The sequence below is a fragment of the Rhamphochromis sp. 'chilingali' genome (genome assembly GCF_963969265.1).
Source record: "Rhamphochromis sp. 'chilingali' genome assembly, chromosome: 10".
Classification (NCBI taxonomy): Eukaryota; Metazoa; Chordata; class Actinopteri; order Cichliformes; family Cichlidae; genus Rhamphochromis; species Rhamphochromis sp. 'chilingali'.
In genome coordinates, this window is record NC_137937.1 from 22,775,879 (window position 1) to 22,795,659 (window position 19,781).

General features: G+C 39.2%; 1 protein-coding gene across 2 annotated transcripts in view; it reads left to right on the forward strand.

Annotated features, from left to right (window-relative positions):
* LOC308403754 (netrin receptor UNC5C-like) overlaps positions 1-19,781 on the forward strand; it is a 192,360-nt gene that overhangs the window by 167,819 nt on the left and 4,760 nt on the right. For both annotated transcript variants that reach the window (XM_080893459.1, XM_080893460.1), the window contains 9 exons: positions 1,055-1,246; positions 5,166-5,383; positions 6,860-6,995; positions 7,561-7,648; positions 10,628-10,796; positions 13,258-13,491; positions 15,036-15,185; positions 15,425-15,589; positions 18,660-18,838. In XM_080893459.1, the coding sequence (XP_080749585.1) occupies positions 1,055-1,246; positions 5,166-5,383; positions 6,860-6,995; positions 7,561-7,648; positions 10,628-10,796; positions 13,258-13,491; positions 15,036-15,185; positions 15,425-15,589; positions 18,660-18,838 (1,531 nt within the window). The remainder of the gene's footprint in view (positions 1-1,054; positions 1,247-5,165; positions 5,384-6,859; positions 6,996-7,560; positions 7,649-10,627; positions 10,797-13,257; positions 13,492-15,035; positions 15,186-15,424; positions 15,590-18,659; positions 18,839-19,781) is intronic.

Consider the following 19,781-nt stretch of genomic DNA (forward strand, 5'->3'; position numbering starts at 1 on the left):
GCAAATGACTCAGGCTGTTTGTAGCTAAAAGCCTGTTATCTGCCTCTCAACTTTAAGGGTGGATTAAAAGCAGGATTCCTATACTTTTCAGTCTTCTTAATAGCTGCAGACAAATCCCCTCCCACCCGCTACACAGGACATGATTATGAGCAGTTCTTTAACAGTGAGAGTACACTAAGAGTTTCTCAGGCACTTTCATATTAAATATGTAGGCTTGTTTGTTTTGCTGCTTTGAAGTTCAAGTGCATTCCTACTTCCTTTGCCTGCTTTGCTGTTATCTCCTCTCCTCTGCTTCTTTCCTTTCCTCGCCATTTCACTGTCTTCTCTCTTCGCTCTCCTTTGACTTTATCAGCCAACCTCTTACTCTCCTTTCAGTTCATTTCTATTCACTTGCACTCTCCATATGTGTGTTCTGTCCACAGATTGCCTTTCCTTCCAATTACATCCTCATCTTCATCCCCAGCGATCTCGTTTCCTTTCATCCTTTTCTCATTTCTTCTCCTCTTAAGTGTGTCACATACCTTTTACCATCTGCATCAACCATCAGTTAAAAATTTAGATCCGTCTTCTGCTTCAAGATGTGCCTCATGAATGACAGTTTAACCATTGTTCCAGCCAGAGTACAACTGAAAATGGCTGTTAGGACCCCCCTGTAAAATAATTAACAGCCTTATTAAGTTTCAAGAGTTGGTAATTTTCTTTTTTTTTTTATGAAAGGTGTCTTTGTCTGTGTAGACAAATTATTATATTACACGAGCTGGAGGGCTGTTTGAAAGGTTCAGTTGAAATGAAACCCATAGTACTTGTCCTTTGAGTCTGAATTGAAGTATGAGGTAAAAGTGAAACTGTCAAACACAAATTACGAATGACAGACTCATAAAAGTATTTTATTCCCTGTTAGCACCCTACTGCCCCAAAAGTATTATCTAAGTTGTTTATAGCCACTTACATTTCTGATGTACAGTTTCTCCTAAGAAGGTATTTAAAGTATGAATGGGTCTTGATTCATCAGTACGTGTCTAACATGGTCTTCTTCTCTCTCGTCCCCCTCCAGCTGCCCCGAGCACAGATGATGTGGCGCTCTATGTGGGGATAGTGATCGCAGTGATTATGTGCCTGGTCATCTCCGTCATCGTGGCGCTCTTTGTCTATCGCAAGACGCACCGCGACTTTGACTCTGACATCATTGACACATCGGCACTAAATGGAGGCTTCCAGTCTGTTAATATCAAGACAGCCAGATCAGGTAATGAGCGTTTGACATTTGATTCTGAGGGGAAATACAGAAACTCTATACAGAATGTTTACAGTATATCTATCTATATATATTTATATGCATCCAACACAAGTTTAAAAGCAATTTTGTTCTTCTTCTCCGACGCAATCGTGTCTTTCTAAAGAAAAAAATGTATTACAATAAAGACAGTACAGCAAGTTCAATCATTTTCTTTATAAACCACCTTGAAGTGGTATTTAAATGCAGTGAAATTATTTAGCCTGTGCAGCTGCCTCAATGGTCCATCAATATTGGTATGACAGCAAAACAGAAACACTACAATGGTTGGAGACAGAATCAGGGTCAGCTGGAACTCTTTCAAGTTGACTTATGTGATGTACTTATTTATATTCACTGTATTACCCTTATAGATGGCAATCAGCACACCCTCAATGTCAAAACAAAAAGTTTTTCTATGTAAAGCTACAGATTTTGTCAAAGAAGGCTGGTGGCTTTGAAGAGAACTTTAGTTCCTCTCTAGACAGAGCTGTCTGTTTGGCAGGATAAAGAGGAAAAATCTATCTTGGTTGCTCCAAAATCCTGTTTCAGTCAGACTACATACAACCTTACTTCAAAATATCCCTGCTATGCTCACTTTAAACCGATTCTGAAGGCTACTCAGGCTAGTCGGATAATTGCTGTTAAGTAGGAACTTGACAGCAAGGGTCTGCCTACCTTGTGCTCTCTCAAAGAGAGCACTAGAAGTTGTCCTAGAGTATCACTATAGCCAATGATTGATACAATAGAGAGATAAATACACAGAGAGACTGATAGAAAACAACAGATATGACCATTTGTCAATTGAAATATTGTTGTGTGTCCCATCCACTTTAGAGCTTTGACACTAGTATTATTTTGTTTCATTTCTCTGCTTCCTCTGATGGTTTGGATTAATCTCTTTACACCTGACACTGCTCTCCTCCATCAAAGAGTCTCTCTCTGTCACTCTCATTCTGCTCTTCACTTTTTCCCCCTCGACCTTCATATCTGCACATTCAGTTCAATCATATTTCCTGTTTATCAGCATCCTCCTCCCTTCATCCCAGTCTCCATGTCTCTGTCTTCCCATAGCTATGTGACTCCAGCCACAACAGACACTCCCTCATGTTTATCTTCCTTTTAAAATGGAGCTATATTTCACTGTCTGCTGTCTGTATTGTCATTTCTTCCTCTCTGCACACGTCCACAGAGTTAAAAGCTTACTGGAAAAGCCAGGAAGAGGAAGGGAATTTGTATTAATCAGGTGTCAGTCCAAAGATGCCATTAGGTCGGGTTATTCTTGTAGAAAGAAATGACATAAACACCTTGATTTAAAATCTCTTAACACAGACCTGCACAAACGCAGTAAAAGTTCGCCTACGTGAAGCGAGTAGATCCTACAGCCAAACATGTATTCATACATTTCCACAACTTTGAATGACACACTCTAAAAGAAACTAAGCAAACGCTCAGTCTGTGTTCATCATAGTCAGCTGCACTTTATGGTCTCCATATGAAAAGCATTTTTGAAAAGGGTTACATTTGCAAATATTTCAGGGTGTTCTTTAACGGTGTGTTCATTTGTGGCCGAACATTAACATTGAAACCATAGTGTGCATGATGAGTGAGCTAAAATGGTTGTGCATGACTGCGCATGTGTGTGTGGGCAGGAGAGGAGTAAACTTGTTCCTATGTGTAGAGACAGTGTGACATTTTATCAGTAAAACATTAGGATGCATGTCACTCTGTGTTGAGGGACCATTTCCGATTACAATTAATGAAGAATTATGTCCCAGCGTGTTTCTCTCTCTCTCTCTGACTCTCTCTCTCTCTCGCTCTCTCTCTCTGGCTTTCTGTTAGTTGTTAATTAAATTTCAGCAGGGATGATTTGGCAGGAATACCCGCTGGCTTTAAGGGTAAACAGCCTGGTGATAGAGAAAGGAAGAGAGTGATAGGCAACAGATGTGTGTGTGTGTGTGTGTGTGCGCGTGTGTGTTCGTGCATACATGTTAGTGGTGGTGGTGGGGGGTGACAATGAAGGAAATTTAAAATTAGAATGGATGGACTCTTAGAGAGAACAACAGGTTTTCAGAGTCTGAGCCCAAAAAAATAATCGGGATTTGTTCCTTAATAGGTAACTGGTCTTCTTGTGATCTCAGTCCCAATTAAATCTTGAATATTTGCAGAATTTTCTGAGAGGGGTTTGTGTAGAAGTAAGCTCTGTTATGCTTCTGCCCTTAGGGTAGCTTCTGTGCTTCTAACGTGGTTATAGCAAGATGGTTCTACAGAACTGTTACAGGGCTGCTCGAAGCACATTCACTTGAATGGCTTTGATGAAGTTTAAGTAAATGTCCGTCAGCAGAACTATCTAAAAGCACTGAGGCTAACATTCTAGCAGACAAAACATTGCTGTTACTGTGAGTGATATCAAAGCATTTGTAATTACTTAACTATTTATTTTATGATTAAAAAACAATAGGTCAGTACTGTATGGATCCTAAAGAAGCCATGCGTGAACCTGCTGTTGCTGTGGTGGTTATAGCTATAATTCAGTGTCTCATGCACTTTTATTACCATACAGTATTGATGTAGTGTGCATGAACCTTTTCACAATAAGCACAACAGGAAATCAACAGGAGAGCCTTACCTATCCTTCCCATGTATAGTGCATGTGGCACATGTTTATGGTGTGTGTATCAGTATGTGCTTTATAGTGTTCGTGTTGTTGGTACACAAGGCACATTTGCATGTGCGAGTGCTTTTGTAGTACCAACCTGTGACAATGCACTAGTGTTTTGTTTATGACAGTGCTTCTGTGTGTAAGTGGGCTGCTTGTTTGCTTGCAATACATCAAAAGAGTCAAGATTCCTCCATTAGCATACGTCAGCTGTGCCAGCTTAAGAAAGAGCAGGGTAAAAACTTCAGGATATACAAAGACTCTAACACGTTTTGCAGCCTCAGATCAAACTATACAAGTCAAAGGATAGGGGTTTTTTTTTATTCATTTGAATTTTACTGATTAGAAGTGACAGACTTCTAATTTTTTAAATATAGTGTGTTAAACAGTTACTTTGTTTATGGGAGACTTTGTAACTTACTACATCTACAATGAAAGATGTAGTAAATCAGAAGCGTGTGATGACTAATGACATGAAAAACAAATGAGAGGCTCTGAATGTTATTTAAAGATCAAAGTGCCTTTGGCCTGAATTATGATTGAAATGACAGCATTCAGTGTATTTTCAAAAGTAACATAGTCTGATGATTTTAATAATGTCATAAAAAATTGTTCATATAGTGTATCATCACATAAATGTATATTATGTATTATACCTATTCCAAATAGTGGAAAATAGATACATGGATGAGTATTAACACAAGTTGAATGTCACTCTGTACGCACTAATGTTATTTCGGTTTGGAAGAAAGTAGACTCTGATGAGAGTTTTAAGAGCTTATAGCACAGCTTGAAACTGAACTGTTGTGTTGTGAGATAGTTTTGATAATACACATGTTTAACTCCTGGAGATTTGAGTGTTTTTTGAGGTGAAGTAGAAGTCTCTTGCTCTCTCTGTCTCTCTGTTCAGCAGCCATGACTAGTCCTTCATGCAGCCAGGTCATGCCCCCGTGTACAGCAATGTATTATCCCAGACACTGATAGCTTATCAGCAGCCTTGACTGACTCTTCTGCCTCCCCCTTTTTCCTTCTCACTGATCTTGCTACAACTTCTACACATCTGTCCCCAGCTTCACGCACGCACGCACACACACACACACACACACACACTGCACTATACAACACCATAGATTTACTTTATCTGGTCTGTCTTTTCCCTGAACTGCTCTGATATCATGTTGTAAATTCTCTCGTGCTTCTGTCTCTCTTCTTGTGTCAATTTTACCCCTCTAGCTGATTTACTGACTGCTCCGCCAGACTTAACAAATGCAGCTGCCATGTATCGGGGTCCAGTCTATGCTCTTCATGATGTTTCAGACAAAATTCCAATGACCAACTCTCCTCTCCTGGATCCTCTTCCCAACTTGAAGATCAAAGTGTACAACTCTTCTGGACTGGTCACACCTCAGGATGACCTCGGAGGAGACTTTACGTCTAAATTGTCTCCTAAGGTAGTGTTGCCCAACACTAATATCCTAGAGCTTGTATCTTTTTTTCTGCTTGAAAGCATTTTGTGTGATCACAGTAGGCTATTTCCTCCTGTCTGTATTTAATCTGCAAGAGCAGTGTGAGAGATTCTACAGCACAGCACAGCTGCGCATGTCTTCCCAGTCACATGAAGACACTACACACCATTAGTATACATGCGGCTAAGTGCCCCACTTTCCCTCCCTGCTCTGTCAAATACATGGCATGCATACTAGAGTCAGTTGTCACAAATACAGATGAAACCGCTCAGTTTCATCACAGCACCTGTCCTCAGGTAGTACGAGGGCTGAACTCTCCATCTTTGAACTCTACAGATCAGTTGCCACCTTTTGATGATTTTATCTGTTTCTTTTTTTTTTGTTTTTTTATAATTGATCACATGCTGTGTCTAATGACTGACCTTGCCAAGGTAATTTGTGGATTTTTTTATTATTTATTTTCTTTGTTTATAGTCTGATGTGTTCATCCTTAGTTTAGCGACGTTAGTTCTTCTCAACTTTGTGTGATGCTGGAGTAAAACAGTGAATATCAAATCCTTCATTTACATTTCACCCTGAGGTGATCATGCATCACCCCCGTCCCCAGGCAGATGGAGGTCTTACCTGTGGCATCATAATGAACAGAAAAGGAACTTATGCAAGTAAAAAGCATAATTGATCAATAAAGTCAAATTTTAGAAGAAAAGGGACCGATTACAGTTCCATTGTAATTCTTGTCCTGACAAAAATAAAAATGAGATTGACACAGTGAAACTTCTCTGGACTTTCATGAGATTTTTGCTTTTGCTTTTTCTTTGTTTTGTTTTTGCTTTAGGCTACATATTTAATGTGATCCGACGCGAAGTCTTTCAGAGGAATTCAATCCTTTAAACCGCATTGCATTCTTTTTCTCCTTATGCATTTTTGAACCTCATTCACCCTTATCGCTTTAAGCTTTTGCATATTGCTTTTATGCATAACGGTGGACAATGCCTGCCCACATAAAAGGTCTATTAAAAAAAGATACTTATTACATGGTTACTCTAACATTGTTTGCAGAAAGAGTCACGCATCTATTCATGTTCTTCTTGTTTAAAAGACGTGTAACAGAGCTTTCAAAAAGTAGTGTTTTCAAATGTGAATGTAGCTCTGCTGATTTGTAAGTGTGTACAGTGTGTATCTTCTTCCTGTGCTGCTGTGGGTTTTCTCTGGGAGCTTTGGTTTCCATCTACAGGCCTAGGACACGCATGTTAGCTTGAGCTCTTGGGTATGAGATAAACAAAACACTTAAAGTGCACAGGATAAAGCACTGTAAATGTTGCTGGTACTATAAAGTGCTTTGAGTGGCTGGTAAGACTAGAAGATAGTATATAAATGCCAGGCCAATTTGAATAGCATGTGTCATATACAATACTGTAATGTTTTGTTAATATCACTGTTACTGTTCTTTTATCAACATAGGTAACTCAGTCCCTGTTGGATAACAGTGACACCATGAACCTTCGCAATCAGAGCTTGGCCCGAACACGAGATCCTTCCTGTACTGCTCATGGATCCTTCAACAACCAAGGAGGACACCTCATTGTACCCAACTCTGGTAAACGTCCCACAAGTGTTTAACAGCAAAAATGGTTCCTGTGCAGTGACAAGACCGCAAACAGGGAGAGTTGTATCATTTTTCTTGCTGATTAGTAACAGTAATCAGTAACAGCGATCACAGTAAAGTTAAGAATATGTGGCAATGTTTGTTTTAGTGATTTATTCAGATATATTTCCTCTACTGGCCTCTGACTTCATTAGATACTTAAGCGTGTAAGTACCTTTGTTGATACTGTTGCGGTCAGATTCATATGATTTAGTGATGAACCAAGATTTCAAAGGAAAAAAAGAATAAAGGAAAGCAGCAGCTGTATTAAGGTAAAGATGTGTTGTGTGACCTGTTGATGAAAAGCAGCTTTCAAAGGCTGTGAAATATTGCATTGTAATGGAGTATTTAAGACAAGGTTTTACATGGGTTGCCTTTAAAAAGATTATCATTATGATTCATTACTTAATAAAGTGATGATGGGTTTCACATTCAGTAATTCAGTTGTGCATGGTGAAATTGATAAATCCAGTGATGAAACTCATTCATTCTGCTTCCTCTGTCCTTCCTCCTGCAGGAGTCAGTTTGTTGGTTCCAGCGGGTGCTGTTCCTCATGGCAGGGTGTATGAAATGTATGTGACTGTGCACAGGAAGGATAGCTTGAGGTAGGTTTTGTCTCTCTTTCCCCATTTTCTTTTCTTTTATGTGGCTGTTTCCTTTCAATTGTTCGCTGCTGTCCTTATTTTTCTCTTCATCTCTGCATCTCCCTCTGTGTCCTTTTTTTGTTGGTTTGTTTGTTTGTTTCCTTTGTCTGTACTTCTCTGCCTCTGCCCAGATCAGTGGCTTCTTGTAGCTGTTTGTATGGCGGTGTGAGGAAGCTTTCATAGTGTGACACAGACTTACAATCTATAAGAAAGAGGTCAGTTGGTGGCACAATGCATATTATAATACCAGAATTAGAGTTAAGTTAAGCAGCTTAAAATGGAATATTTGACACATTAATTACTACCGACTTAACATCCTAATCTGTACACTAATCCATTAAATTTACATTGTTAATCAGGTTTTGATTCAGGACTATATTTAAATGTAAGGCTCTTAAGATTCATTACTTTGAAATATGCCAAACTACAGCAGACCGTTGTGCGACCAACTGATTGGTTTTAACTTCATGCTACATTATAAAGCCAAAGAACAGAGCTTTTGAAACCGTATGTAGAGAGATCACTGCAACGACTGTAACTAACAGATTAGTGGTTATTTTTGAGAATGCTTTAATCTTGTTACATGTTCTATAACCCTCCCCCCTCCCAAAAAAGTACATACATCATGTAGGTCGCTCTCTCTTTGTTAAAGTGACAAGGCACACTGATTTTGATTCGGTTAAAAATTGATGTTCACCTTGGAATCAATACGGAGCAAAATCCATTCATATTTACTTGAAGGGGTTTTTAAAATGGGAATCTTAAAACCTGGATAAATACAACCAAGAGGGTCCAAATGACTATGGACAATGGAGAGACACAGTTTGAGTCATGTATGTTGTTCCATGCACTCATTTTACACTCTCTTCAATCAGCAGCAGTCAATAGGAATTAGGCCCCGTGCAACATGCTGCAGTATTTCTAAGAGTCGAACATGTTTTCAGCCCGCTGTGTTTACACAGAACATCACATAGCTACGTTTACTTACCTCAGCAACCCTTGCCTAAGGTGTCAGATTAACAACAAACAAAAGTCAAAGCATCTCTTGTTGTATTTGCAAGATAAAGGATACAGAACATCATAAATCAATAAAGCTGTAATTCATTAAGGGGTGACCTCAGCATTAGGTAGTTAAAAGGGTGCTATAGTTTCACTCCCACTGTTTTTATCTTTGTTTTTTCTACCCATGTGAACCCTTTATGAGTCAATAATGAGCCCCAGCAGCTGAATCGATAACACTGCTAAGGATTAGCTCTCCCTTGACACAAGGTGGGCTGAAAAAAAAAAAAAACAACAGAAGAAAAACATTGTTAATATTTAGATCTATCTCCTCTATCTGTATGGCCTCATTCACAGTCAATATATGGCTTCGGGAAGATGAGGGATAATGGATCGTACTGGCATTTGACTTGTATATTTTTTGTGTTTACTGCGAGTGTTGTTTAAGTATCTGGTTTCAATTTTCAGTTTACAAATGAGACTGCTATGTATGATCTTTTGGATGTTGAAGTTTTCTGCTGCAGTACTGAGTCATACATTAGTTAGTGAGTGCTTGAGGTTCCAACATTTAGATGTATAAAAAGCACAAGAGTGTATGATTAGTAGCCTTTTATTTTCTGCCCCGTGAGCTGCAAGCTATTGAATCCAACTGAGGCTGACTATACAAATCATTCTCCAATAGAGTTTGTTCTTGCTCTGTTTTTCTTCTGTTCTCTACGTTGCAAAGGTAATCTATTCCTCACACGTAAATGTCCAGCTTTGTACTAGTGCATCTCAAAAAATTAGAATATTGTGGGAAACTTGTTTTTTTCTTTTTTCCTAATTCAGCTGAAAAGGTAAACAGACGTTTTTAATGATAATGATGGCTTATAGCATGAAAATCAGAAACCTGGTATCTAATATTATTAGATTATTTTCTATGATCAATCAAAAAAGCATTTACAATACACACATGTCCAATTCTGAAAAGTATTTTAGTCTGCACTGCTTTAACACAAATTACTGCATTACTGCTTGTGGCATGTAGGCAGTCAGTTTGTGGCCCTGCTGAAGTGTCATTGAGGGTGCTTTGATAGTAACCTTTCACTTATCTGTGTTTTTTATTTAAGTGGATTGTCATCGTTTTGACAATACTCCATAGATTATTTATGGAGTTCAGGTCAGGTGTGTCGGCTGGCCAATCAAGCACTGTAATAATACGGTGAGTTGGTAGTAGTTTTGACAGTGTGTGCAGGTGCCAAGTCATGCTGCAAAAGGAAATCGGCTAAGCTTGTCAGCAGATGGCAGCATGAAGTGCTCTAAAGCCTCTGAGTAGATGCCTCAGTCCTCTCCTTGTGAAGCTCTCCCAAGTTCTCGAATTGACTTTTCTTGACAATCCTCTCAAGACTACGGTGATCCCTGTTGCTTGTGCACCTTTTCCTTCCAGTCAACTTTCCATTAATACACTTCGATGCAGCGCTCTGCAAACGGACAGCCTTTTCAGCAGTGACCCTCCTTATGGACAGTGTCGATAATCACCTTCGGGAGAATTGTCAAGTCAGCAAGCTTCCCCAGAATTATGGTTGTGAGTACGCAGTTAGACAGAGAGATGCACGGTGTTTAAACTGACTGAATAGTAATTTACTCAAAATTACGTAATCCAAAATTTTGAGATACTAGTTTTCCGATTTTTGTGAGCAAAAAAAGCTTAAAATATTTCTCTTTATCCACAATGAATGTGGACTATTTAAGGGTATCAATATATTAAGATTAGAATAGAATTAGAGTATATGAAGATTCTTTAGTTGTCCAAAATATTAACAAGGTAAAAACAAAACACAGACCTGAAGTGAACCAATTTAGCTTCGTGCGATTGAAGCTCGCAGTAGCTGGGATCCGACAGCGCAGCCCTCCTGTTGCTCTTTTCTGTCGTGTCACCTCAGTGTTATCTGTGTTTCCCAGACCCCCAGTAGAGGACATCCAGACAGTTCTTAGCCCAGTGGTGAGCTGTGGACCTCCAGGAGCCCTGCTGACCAGACCAGTGATTCTCACCATCCACCACTGCGCTGACAATGTCCAGGAAGACTGGCTCATACAGCTGAAGAATCAGCTGGCCATGGGAGAATGGGAGGTGAGCGTTCAGCTTTGTGTCCTTTTTGTTTGTGTGCACTATTTATGTTCCACTGTTTTTAGAGAGAGGCAACATACAGCTTTTGAAAAGAAAAGCTGTCGCTGTGTTGCCAGCTAATGAGAAATTGAAATTTCTGACGGATGTGAATACACAGAGATGCACGTGTACAGTAAAATTTTCTAAATGTGAAAAAGTCTGCAAATAATTGTTTACACAAAGTAATGGCAAACCTGCCCACAGCCATAACCAAGTAAGTGATATGCAGTCATTTGCACGGTACACACACAGCATATAGAGGAATAACCTGAATTACACATACACTCTGTGTATTCATTGAGCGAGAGAGAGGAAGAGATGGAGAGAAGGAGAGAAAATTTGGTAAACAGAAATTGCCTACAGGCTAGTAGACAAGCAGGGGGTTGAAGACTCCTATCAGAAGCAATTTGCTATGCTTCTGCCATCCTCCTCTTCTCTCATCTTTCTTCTTATGCTTCTATCTCTCCTTTTTTTCTATCCTTCTCTTCCTCTCTCCTCCCGTGTCTCTCAGCATGAAGTCTCTACCTCAGCAATCTACTGCGTGTGTCTGTGTGTGTGCGCATGTGTGCATCCTTGTGTGTGGGTGTGGGTGATAAGACTGTCTTGCAGCATCACTGTGTCTACAAGGCGCCCGTATGCTGTCTTCTGTTGCTTATCACAGCTCAACACAATGTCTTTGCACAATTAGCCATGCATAAGACTGTGTGTGTGTGTGTGTGTGTGTGTGTGTGTGTGTGTGTGTGTGTGTGTGTGTGTGTGTGTGTGTGTGTGTGTGTGTGTGTGTGTGTGTGTGTGTGTACACGTTTGTGGGTGTGAGAGTGAGAGAGATTCAGAGGAGAGGCTCGGTGCAGAGTGGTTAAAAAAAAAAAACAAGAAAAATGAAAAGTGGAATTTCATCAGGAAGTCGATTTGTTTTTCTTTTATTGCAGTAGAACATCCATTTCCCATCACAAAGTTTTCCCCAAAAGAGTGAGAGGAAAGGTAATTGAATTCCCCTCATATCAGGGGGGAGCAGCCACAGTTGTGATTACCAGTAATAACAGATTCCTACCATACTGCTTCCTGACCTCTTTGTATTGATTCAGCTCATCTGTAGGAACACAACCCCGCATGAACTGTGATTCAATACTCAATATTTGTATCACACGTTAACGGAGTCACACAAGCAAACATGGATATCTGCACAACTAATTGCGGATCCAGTGGTCACATAATAAGAACACAGATAGCCTGTGCATCCTCCGTTAACCAAGAGAAACGCATGGGTTTACCATAACTCAGACTGCGACAGGGAACTGTAGAAACGATATGAGCTACAGCCAGCAGATATCCCACAGCGGGATTGGACACACTTCACAGACAACCTCTTTAACCAAGTCTCATCATTCTCCCGAAGTACACACTGATGTACTTCTATAAGTATATACAGCAAATACACTTACAGTGTGCTAAAAAAGATTTATATTCCGTATTATATTCATGCGTGTTGGAAAAACCTTCTTTTTTTGTTGTTAAACTACAAGCAGTGCATCACATACTGTCTTTTTGCAAGTAACAACTCAACAATAATAACTGTGCTTTTTTTACCTTTTAAAAATCCTCTAGAGTTAAGAAAACCTCTTAACTCAATTTGCATAAAAACAAAAACGGCAAACAAACCTGTTTATAGGAGCGGAATGCATTTGAAATAAACCGCAACCTTGCTTACTTATGGGCTGTTTGCATTAGTGGAAAAGCTTCCAAATGCAGGTGCTGTCAGGTTATGTTAACAGACAGGATGTGGCTTAATGCCCGTAAATTCTCAAATAAAGCCTGTACTCAAATAACAGCCAGCTTTTAACAATAGTGGTCTGTATGACCAAACGAAGGACAGCCCTAAAAAACAAAAAAAAAAGGTGGGAAAACAAGATTAACCAGATCATGGCTCACTTTGTAAATTCACTTTGCAAATAATCTACATTTTCATGGTCTCTTTAATAATACTCTGCTCTATATTGATCACATATGTTGTTTTAAGCCAAACACTGTTGTCACGCAGTTTTGCTCAACGTGATCCTACTGTGACATTTATCTCAGGTTTAATGCTGATTAAATCTACCGTTTTGCTAAGAAAATTTTTAAAAAAGCTCTTCAGATGAGAAAGGAAATTATGGCTATGAATGTCTGGAGCAGTTTTAATATGAAACAGATTGAGCAAGTGTTAAGTTTAATTTGACAACAGCACCTATCGTGGATTTAATTTAAAAGGTGGCCTTTCTTAAATGAAAGAACTTTTTGATTGAGATGAGTAAAGGCTCACATGGTATTTCAACAGTACTGTGTTAAAGAACTTCCAACATTGCATTCACAGTCACCCGTCATAGGCACAAAATGGTACTGTGTATAAAAAACATTTTCTCCTTTTTTTTGTATCTGGTTCCTGAAGGATGTGGTTGTAGTGGGAGAGGAAAACTTCACCACCCCCTGCTATGTGCAGATGGACTCAGAGGCATGCCACATTCTGACAGAGACACTGGGGACGTACTGCCTGGTGGGCCAGTCAATTGGCAAAGCAGCTGCCAAGAGGCTCAAGCTGGCTGTTTTTGGGCCCGTTTCCTGCACAACTTTGGACTATCACATCAGGGTCTATTGTCTGGATGATACGCAAGATGCACTCAAGGTAAAGAATTGAAGCTAAATAAATCCCAAGCCAAGTAGTATTTTTTCCACTTGTGTTTTAATAGACATATTAGATAAATAGAGTATGTATTCACCCCCAGTGCCTTGAATAACACCGAAGGCATTTGATACTATCGGCTAAAAGTGTTGCTGCATTTATTAGTGCTGTGAGAGATTTAGCTCTCTCTTGGACTACCCATACTAAAATGCTTTCATGATAATTTACATTTGAAAAGAAATGTATATATAAGCATTTGAACAGAAAGGGCTTCACAGAGTCGTAAATAGAAGCTTCTGCACCTCTTGTCTTCTGGAAATGAGCTAAGAAGGAGTAAACAACACAGGGTCAAGCAATGTCAAAGCAGCAGTGCTGCTGAATTCAAACAAATCCAAAGCACTGGAGGGACCATCTGATATGGGAGATTAACAGTGGTAATTTATGCATGCAATGTTAAGTCAAGTGTCAGTGGCACACAGCCATGCACACTCTTGCACAAACATAAAAAAACACTTAGTTTTACCAGTTCAAACAAGCAATTGTAGCTCTAATTGAGAGTTCAGGGGTGTGCTTTTCTTTTCCAATGATGAGGACTTTGTTTAGTATAATTGATAGGCTGGCTAGAGGAATTGATTATTTTGAAAAGGTTGTAGGAGGCATCAAAATTCAAACGGATAACTTAGTATAAACGAGTGCTTCTGTGTGTATTTTCAAGAGCCAATTAATATGGCTCAGATATAATTCTGTAGTATTCTCTTGGTGTGAACTTACCCAAAAATACATACAGATGTCTTTTTTATTAGGGTCAGTAAAAATCCCCACAAAATAAAAAATAACTTTGGTACTTTCGTAGTGTTTTCTTCCCTGCACAATTGGCTAAACAATGAATGGAGTGTGTCATTTTTATATTGAAATCAAACACAGTGCGTTGCAACAAACAATCCACAATAAGTACTTTGCTTCACCTTTAGATCTGGAGTGAGGTTGTCCTTTCTCATCCTTTGAAGCTAGACAGGCTTTATTGCTGAATTTAAAACTAGATGCAACAACCATCATAAAAGACGAAAATGTAATCATTTGTAATAGGTTTATTCTTTTAGTGTATTAAAGCCCAGAGTGTAAGCAATATGATACATTGAAGTCATCTTTTAATGCCAATAGAAGTAATTTAATTTTACCATATTGCATTAAAGATATGCTTCATTTCCTCATATCTCAAAACAGCAGTACATTGACTGGTGGGGCATTATTAATCAAGGGTTTTATTGAGCCTCTTAATGTGTCTTTTCAGTTCAGTGCGTTTAGCAAAGCAAAGCTTTGCTTAAAATCAGGACATACAAGCATGGAGATGTGTGATGATATCTCATTAAATCTTTAATGCATTTTAGATGTTTTATGGTGCCTTATGTGCAGTAATTTTGCAAATTAAATCAAAGGTCTTATACATTCTCTAATGTATGAAAATGGTCCAGTGAGTGAGATGAAGCAGAGGGAAACCTGGAGAGTAAATATAAAGTTGTTATTTCTTTATGTGGGGTTTTGTGTAGGAGGTTCTTCAGATGGAGACCCAGATGGGAGGAAAGCTTCTGGATGAGCCAAAGACGCTGAACTTTAAGGACAGCACACATAATCTGAGGCTGTCCATCCATGACGTGCCAAGCGCACATTGGAAGAGCAAACTCATTGCAAAATATCAGGTAAGAAGGATGCACATGTAGATGCACTTTGAAATGTAACAATTCTATACAGGCACCAAAATCATTTCTGACCTCAAATGGTCACAAAATTTACAAATGTGGAGAAAAGTCCACATTTCAGATGCTAAAGTTATGTTTTTATTGTTAAATTCTGGAAAACAGTAGTACTGGTGCATTTACCTGGAAAAAAGATTTTTGAAAAAACGTGTATTTATTTTCTACGTTTGTGCATGTTGTAGGAGATCCCGTTCTACCAGGTTTGGAGTGGCAGTCAGAGAACTCTTCACTGTACCTTCACCCTGGAGAGATTAAGTCCAGCCACCACAGAAATCAGCTGCAAACTGTGTGTACGGCAGGTAGAAGGAGAAGGACAGATCTTTCAGCTCAGCAACACATTGGAGGAGGTAAGCTTGTAGAAATTTACATATATATTGGGGGCGACTGTGTGCTGTCCACTAATCAGAATGTTGTTGGTTCGATCCCCATTTTCTACAATCTGCATGCCGCAGGGTAGGCTACCTGGGCAAGATACTAAACCTTAAAATTGCCCCGGATGTATCATGGGTTTACGTTGTAGTGTGTCTGTGTGTGCATCGCTTGAAGAAAGTGCTTCATTTAATTTAACATTTACATACATCAAAAGCGCTATAACACAGTTTATACTGCTTGCATGTGCAAGATAGCTGCAGACAGCAACATTAACTCCCACTGGCCAGGGATGGAATAAACTAATACATGCTGAAACATGCTGAATGAGTAATACAGAGAGAGAGACATTTCTTTCTACATCCTTGCTTTCTAACTTCTACATTCTTGTACAAAAGGTCCTAAAGTCACTAAGTTTTTTCACTGTCTGTCAGACAGTCAGGGTTTCTGCTATGGTTCTGTGACTCTGTTCAATCATTCATACTAGGGTTAGAGGTCACACAACACAAGTTGAATAGCTCCTCTTTGATTTTGCTAGGCCATTTTACCATGAAGTCACTGAATGTATGCGTGTCTGTGTGTGAATGGCTTTGGTTGGAGGTCAGTCCATTCTTTTTAAATGTAACGGCTTCAAATTCTCCCATGGTGGTCAGGGTAATAGCACTGTACTTTAAAAAAAATTTTCTCTTTTTTTGTAGGTAAGGTAAAGTGGCTTAGAAGAATGGATGTTTCTCTTATTTTTCTTTTACTATTTGCTAAAGTACTTTGGAATAGCGGGAAGAGTTCCACATGTTCAGTGTTCCTCAGCAGTACTTGCTGAGCACAACATTGTAAATGAGTGTAACCCAGAAAAGACATTTCTTTGAGGTTAATGAAAATGACACCATAGTGTAAAGAATATTTAAACATCAAATGATGAAAGAATAGTCATATTTCTCCATTTATAAAGGCAATACTGCCTAGATTCGCAGAAGCAGCCACACATCTATCAACCACCCTTGCATCACTTTTAAATCATCCAGTCCATACTATACCCAGCTGATAGCTGACTTCTAGAGCAATACTGAAATGAATACTTGACAGTTTCTTTTTTAAAAATCATTAAAAATATATAATTATAATCAACTTTGTGATCTAATTTGAAAAGTCTAAAAGTCACAGTTTCTGCTTGGCAGTTCTGTGCTTTAGTTTTGCAAGAAAACTAATTGATAAATTTAGGTCTGCAAGTATTTGGACAATGACACTGTTTATGTAAATTTGCACAGTGGATTTGATTTTGTGGCAACTGTGTGCTATTGCAACAGATTTAAAATTTTAGGTTGCGGTCCATTTGAAATAAGCCATTACATAACTGCTTTGATCTAACCTGGGTCACATTTGACAGCTTGAGCTAAACATCTAAGTACTTTAACTCCATGTCTGTTTGTGTGTGCTGCACATTAAGCAAAATGTTGTAGATCCTCAACAATGTTAAACAATGAAAAGCAAAGCAGATTTAAAGCATTATTTCAACAGAGATGTCCCGTTGCATCAGTCATTCAGTCTCCAGCAGCAGAGAGCTTTCTGCCATAAATTGAGGCTAAGTAGATGCAGTAAATAGTAATCATTCACATCAACAGTGGCTGTTGTTGTTTCCCTCTGCCAAGCAACATTCATTAGGCTGCTGCCTCCTTTCAACCCAGGAGTGGCAGATTAATGGGATGAAGGTTTAGAAAAGAGACAGGGATTGACATTGAGAGGAGAGAGTGCTCGGGAGCAGATTTTTGTGTTTGTTACACTCTTGCATTACTTAGGAGACACCAAATGTAATTGGTTACACCAAAGGCAAGCAGCAAATAGAGACAGCCAGGCAGAGATGTGGGTGAACTAGAAATATGATGGTTCTTACATAAATGCACATTTTCGTCTATAGAACCATCCCCATCCTGTGTCGCTATTGCAAAAGATGTACTGTATGAGTCTGGGGATACAACAACATTTCTCTTAATGAATAATTTTTGTGCAAAAGTCTTGAGCCACCATTTTTTTTCTGTTTGCTTCCAAGGAGGCAGAGCAACATCTCCAGGCTTTATTCAAGCCCAAACAGGCATCAGGGGAAGAAGCAGTGTTGTGACTAGACATAACAGACAAATTAGTAAAAAACAATTTTGAATTGTATCTTTAGGCACTTTGTCACTATCAGCCTGTCACAAAAACTCATTTCCCTCATTTCATTTGTTTAAACTCTGAAAAATGCCAACCAGTTTAACAGGCAGAAAATGGTATTTATGCACCAATAAGGTGATTCGCAAAAAAACTATTACCTGAAAATTTGGTGTGACTCGATGATGTACAGTTTGTCCTAAAAAAAACTGAGGAAAGTAAAGAACAAAAGAAGTGGTAGGCCAAAAAAAAACAACAACAAATAGGACACACAGGACCTGAGAGATGCATCTGTCTTCCCAGTTGATTCCCCTGCTCTTCACTGAAACAGTCTCATCATGGGTTTTATGTAGTGGTGAAAGCAAATTTTAAATCTTTGCTTCAGATCATCATCAGCATGTGCAACTAGTGCTACAACTAGCAATGTCGGGGATCTTATCAAAACTGAAAACAGAAGAGTACCATCAGACATTGATTGACCCTCTATGCAGTATCAAGTGGAAAGCATCTGATTGGCTTCATTTTTCAGCATGAGATTGATCCCAAATGCCCTGCCAATACACTGAAAGCATACCTGGATAGAGACTCTGTCACTTATGGACTGGCCTCTTCAGAGCTCGGACCTCAACATTATTGAAGCAGCATGGCTAAAACATCTTGACTGGAACAAAAGACAGCCAACATCCAAAGAAGAGCTTTGAATCTTCTTCAGAATGCCAGGAAAACTATTCTTGAAGACTACTTAAAGAAATTACAAGAAAGCTTGCATAAGAGACTTCAAAATCTGTTGAAGAATAACGGTGGCCATACCAAACATTGACTTTCAAGCTTGCTGGAATTACACAAACAAAGAGAGAGAGTGAGCCTTTAAAATAACAACTGACCAGTTTCTTTCTGTCTTTTCAGGAGGTCCACTGTATAGACACATCCCTGATGGACCCTGCCAGTAACATTACAACTTTAGTGGGGCCCAACGCCTTTCGGATTCCTTTATCCATCAGACAGAAGTTGTGTGGAAGCCTGGATGCACCACAGACCAGAGGCAATGACTGGAGGATGCTGGCCCACAAACTCAACCTTGACAGGTGACACTTGGCATTTGTTTTATGGATGCTTCTCTTAGTTGTTTTACTTGATTTGAGTCCTCATTCAGGCTTAATAATAGCCTGTTTCATCTCTTCACCAGAAGAAAATCACAGAGAATCACTTGTTGCACTTCAGTAGAAATTAACTGATCAAGTCCTTGAACACCTTTCAGTATTTTGAAACTGCATCTCTTCAGAATCTCTCTTGGGCAAAGCAGCACTGCTGGACTCCTGATTAGTAAATTAAAAGGACATTTCCTCTTTGGATTTAACTCACAGGTAACATCCGCAGAAACTCTGTGTGCAGATGTGTGTCCTAATGATTTAGACTGGAGGTTCGTTTACCAGCAGCTACCGAAGCATAGCCAGATATTGAGAGGATAATTGGGCACAAGTGCACATCATTGTCCCAGCAGGCAGCCAGCTCATGAAGCAGTGTGTTGATGTGGGCACCAAATATTCCTCATCAGTGGGCGAAAAAGCTAGCCAAATTGTTGTTTACTTCCACATTTCCACTTAAAAAGGTACTCTTCAAAAGGACCACGATGAAAAGGTCTAACAAAGGGGGTATCATCTTCTCTCCCCTCTGCTCTAGTGGCTGCTACGTCATTTCCATTTTACTTCTTAGTGTTACTCACGATCTGCGGTCACAGTCCTTATTCCTTACATAACCTTTTCATGTATATATAAATGATGAGACCTCAAATGTACCCACTCTGGCACACGCAGAAACACTCAGAAAGTTTAGGAGTTTTGATCCAATGCAGTGAAATGGCTTTAAAACAAATGCTGGAAACTCACACAAAAAAGAAAAGGCCAATCTTAGCTGTCGAGTTCATTTAACAGCAGGATACTCCTTATCGCATACTGCAGGCAGATGGAGTCTGACGCAGAACATGAAACAAAGGGAAACAAAGTTGGAGAGAAAGTAATAGGAATTTAT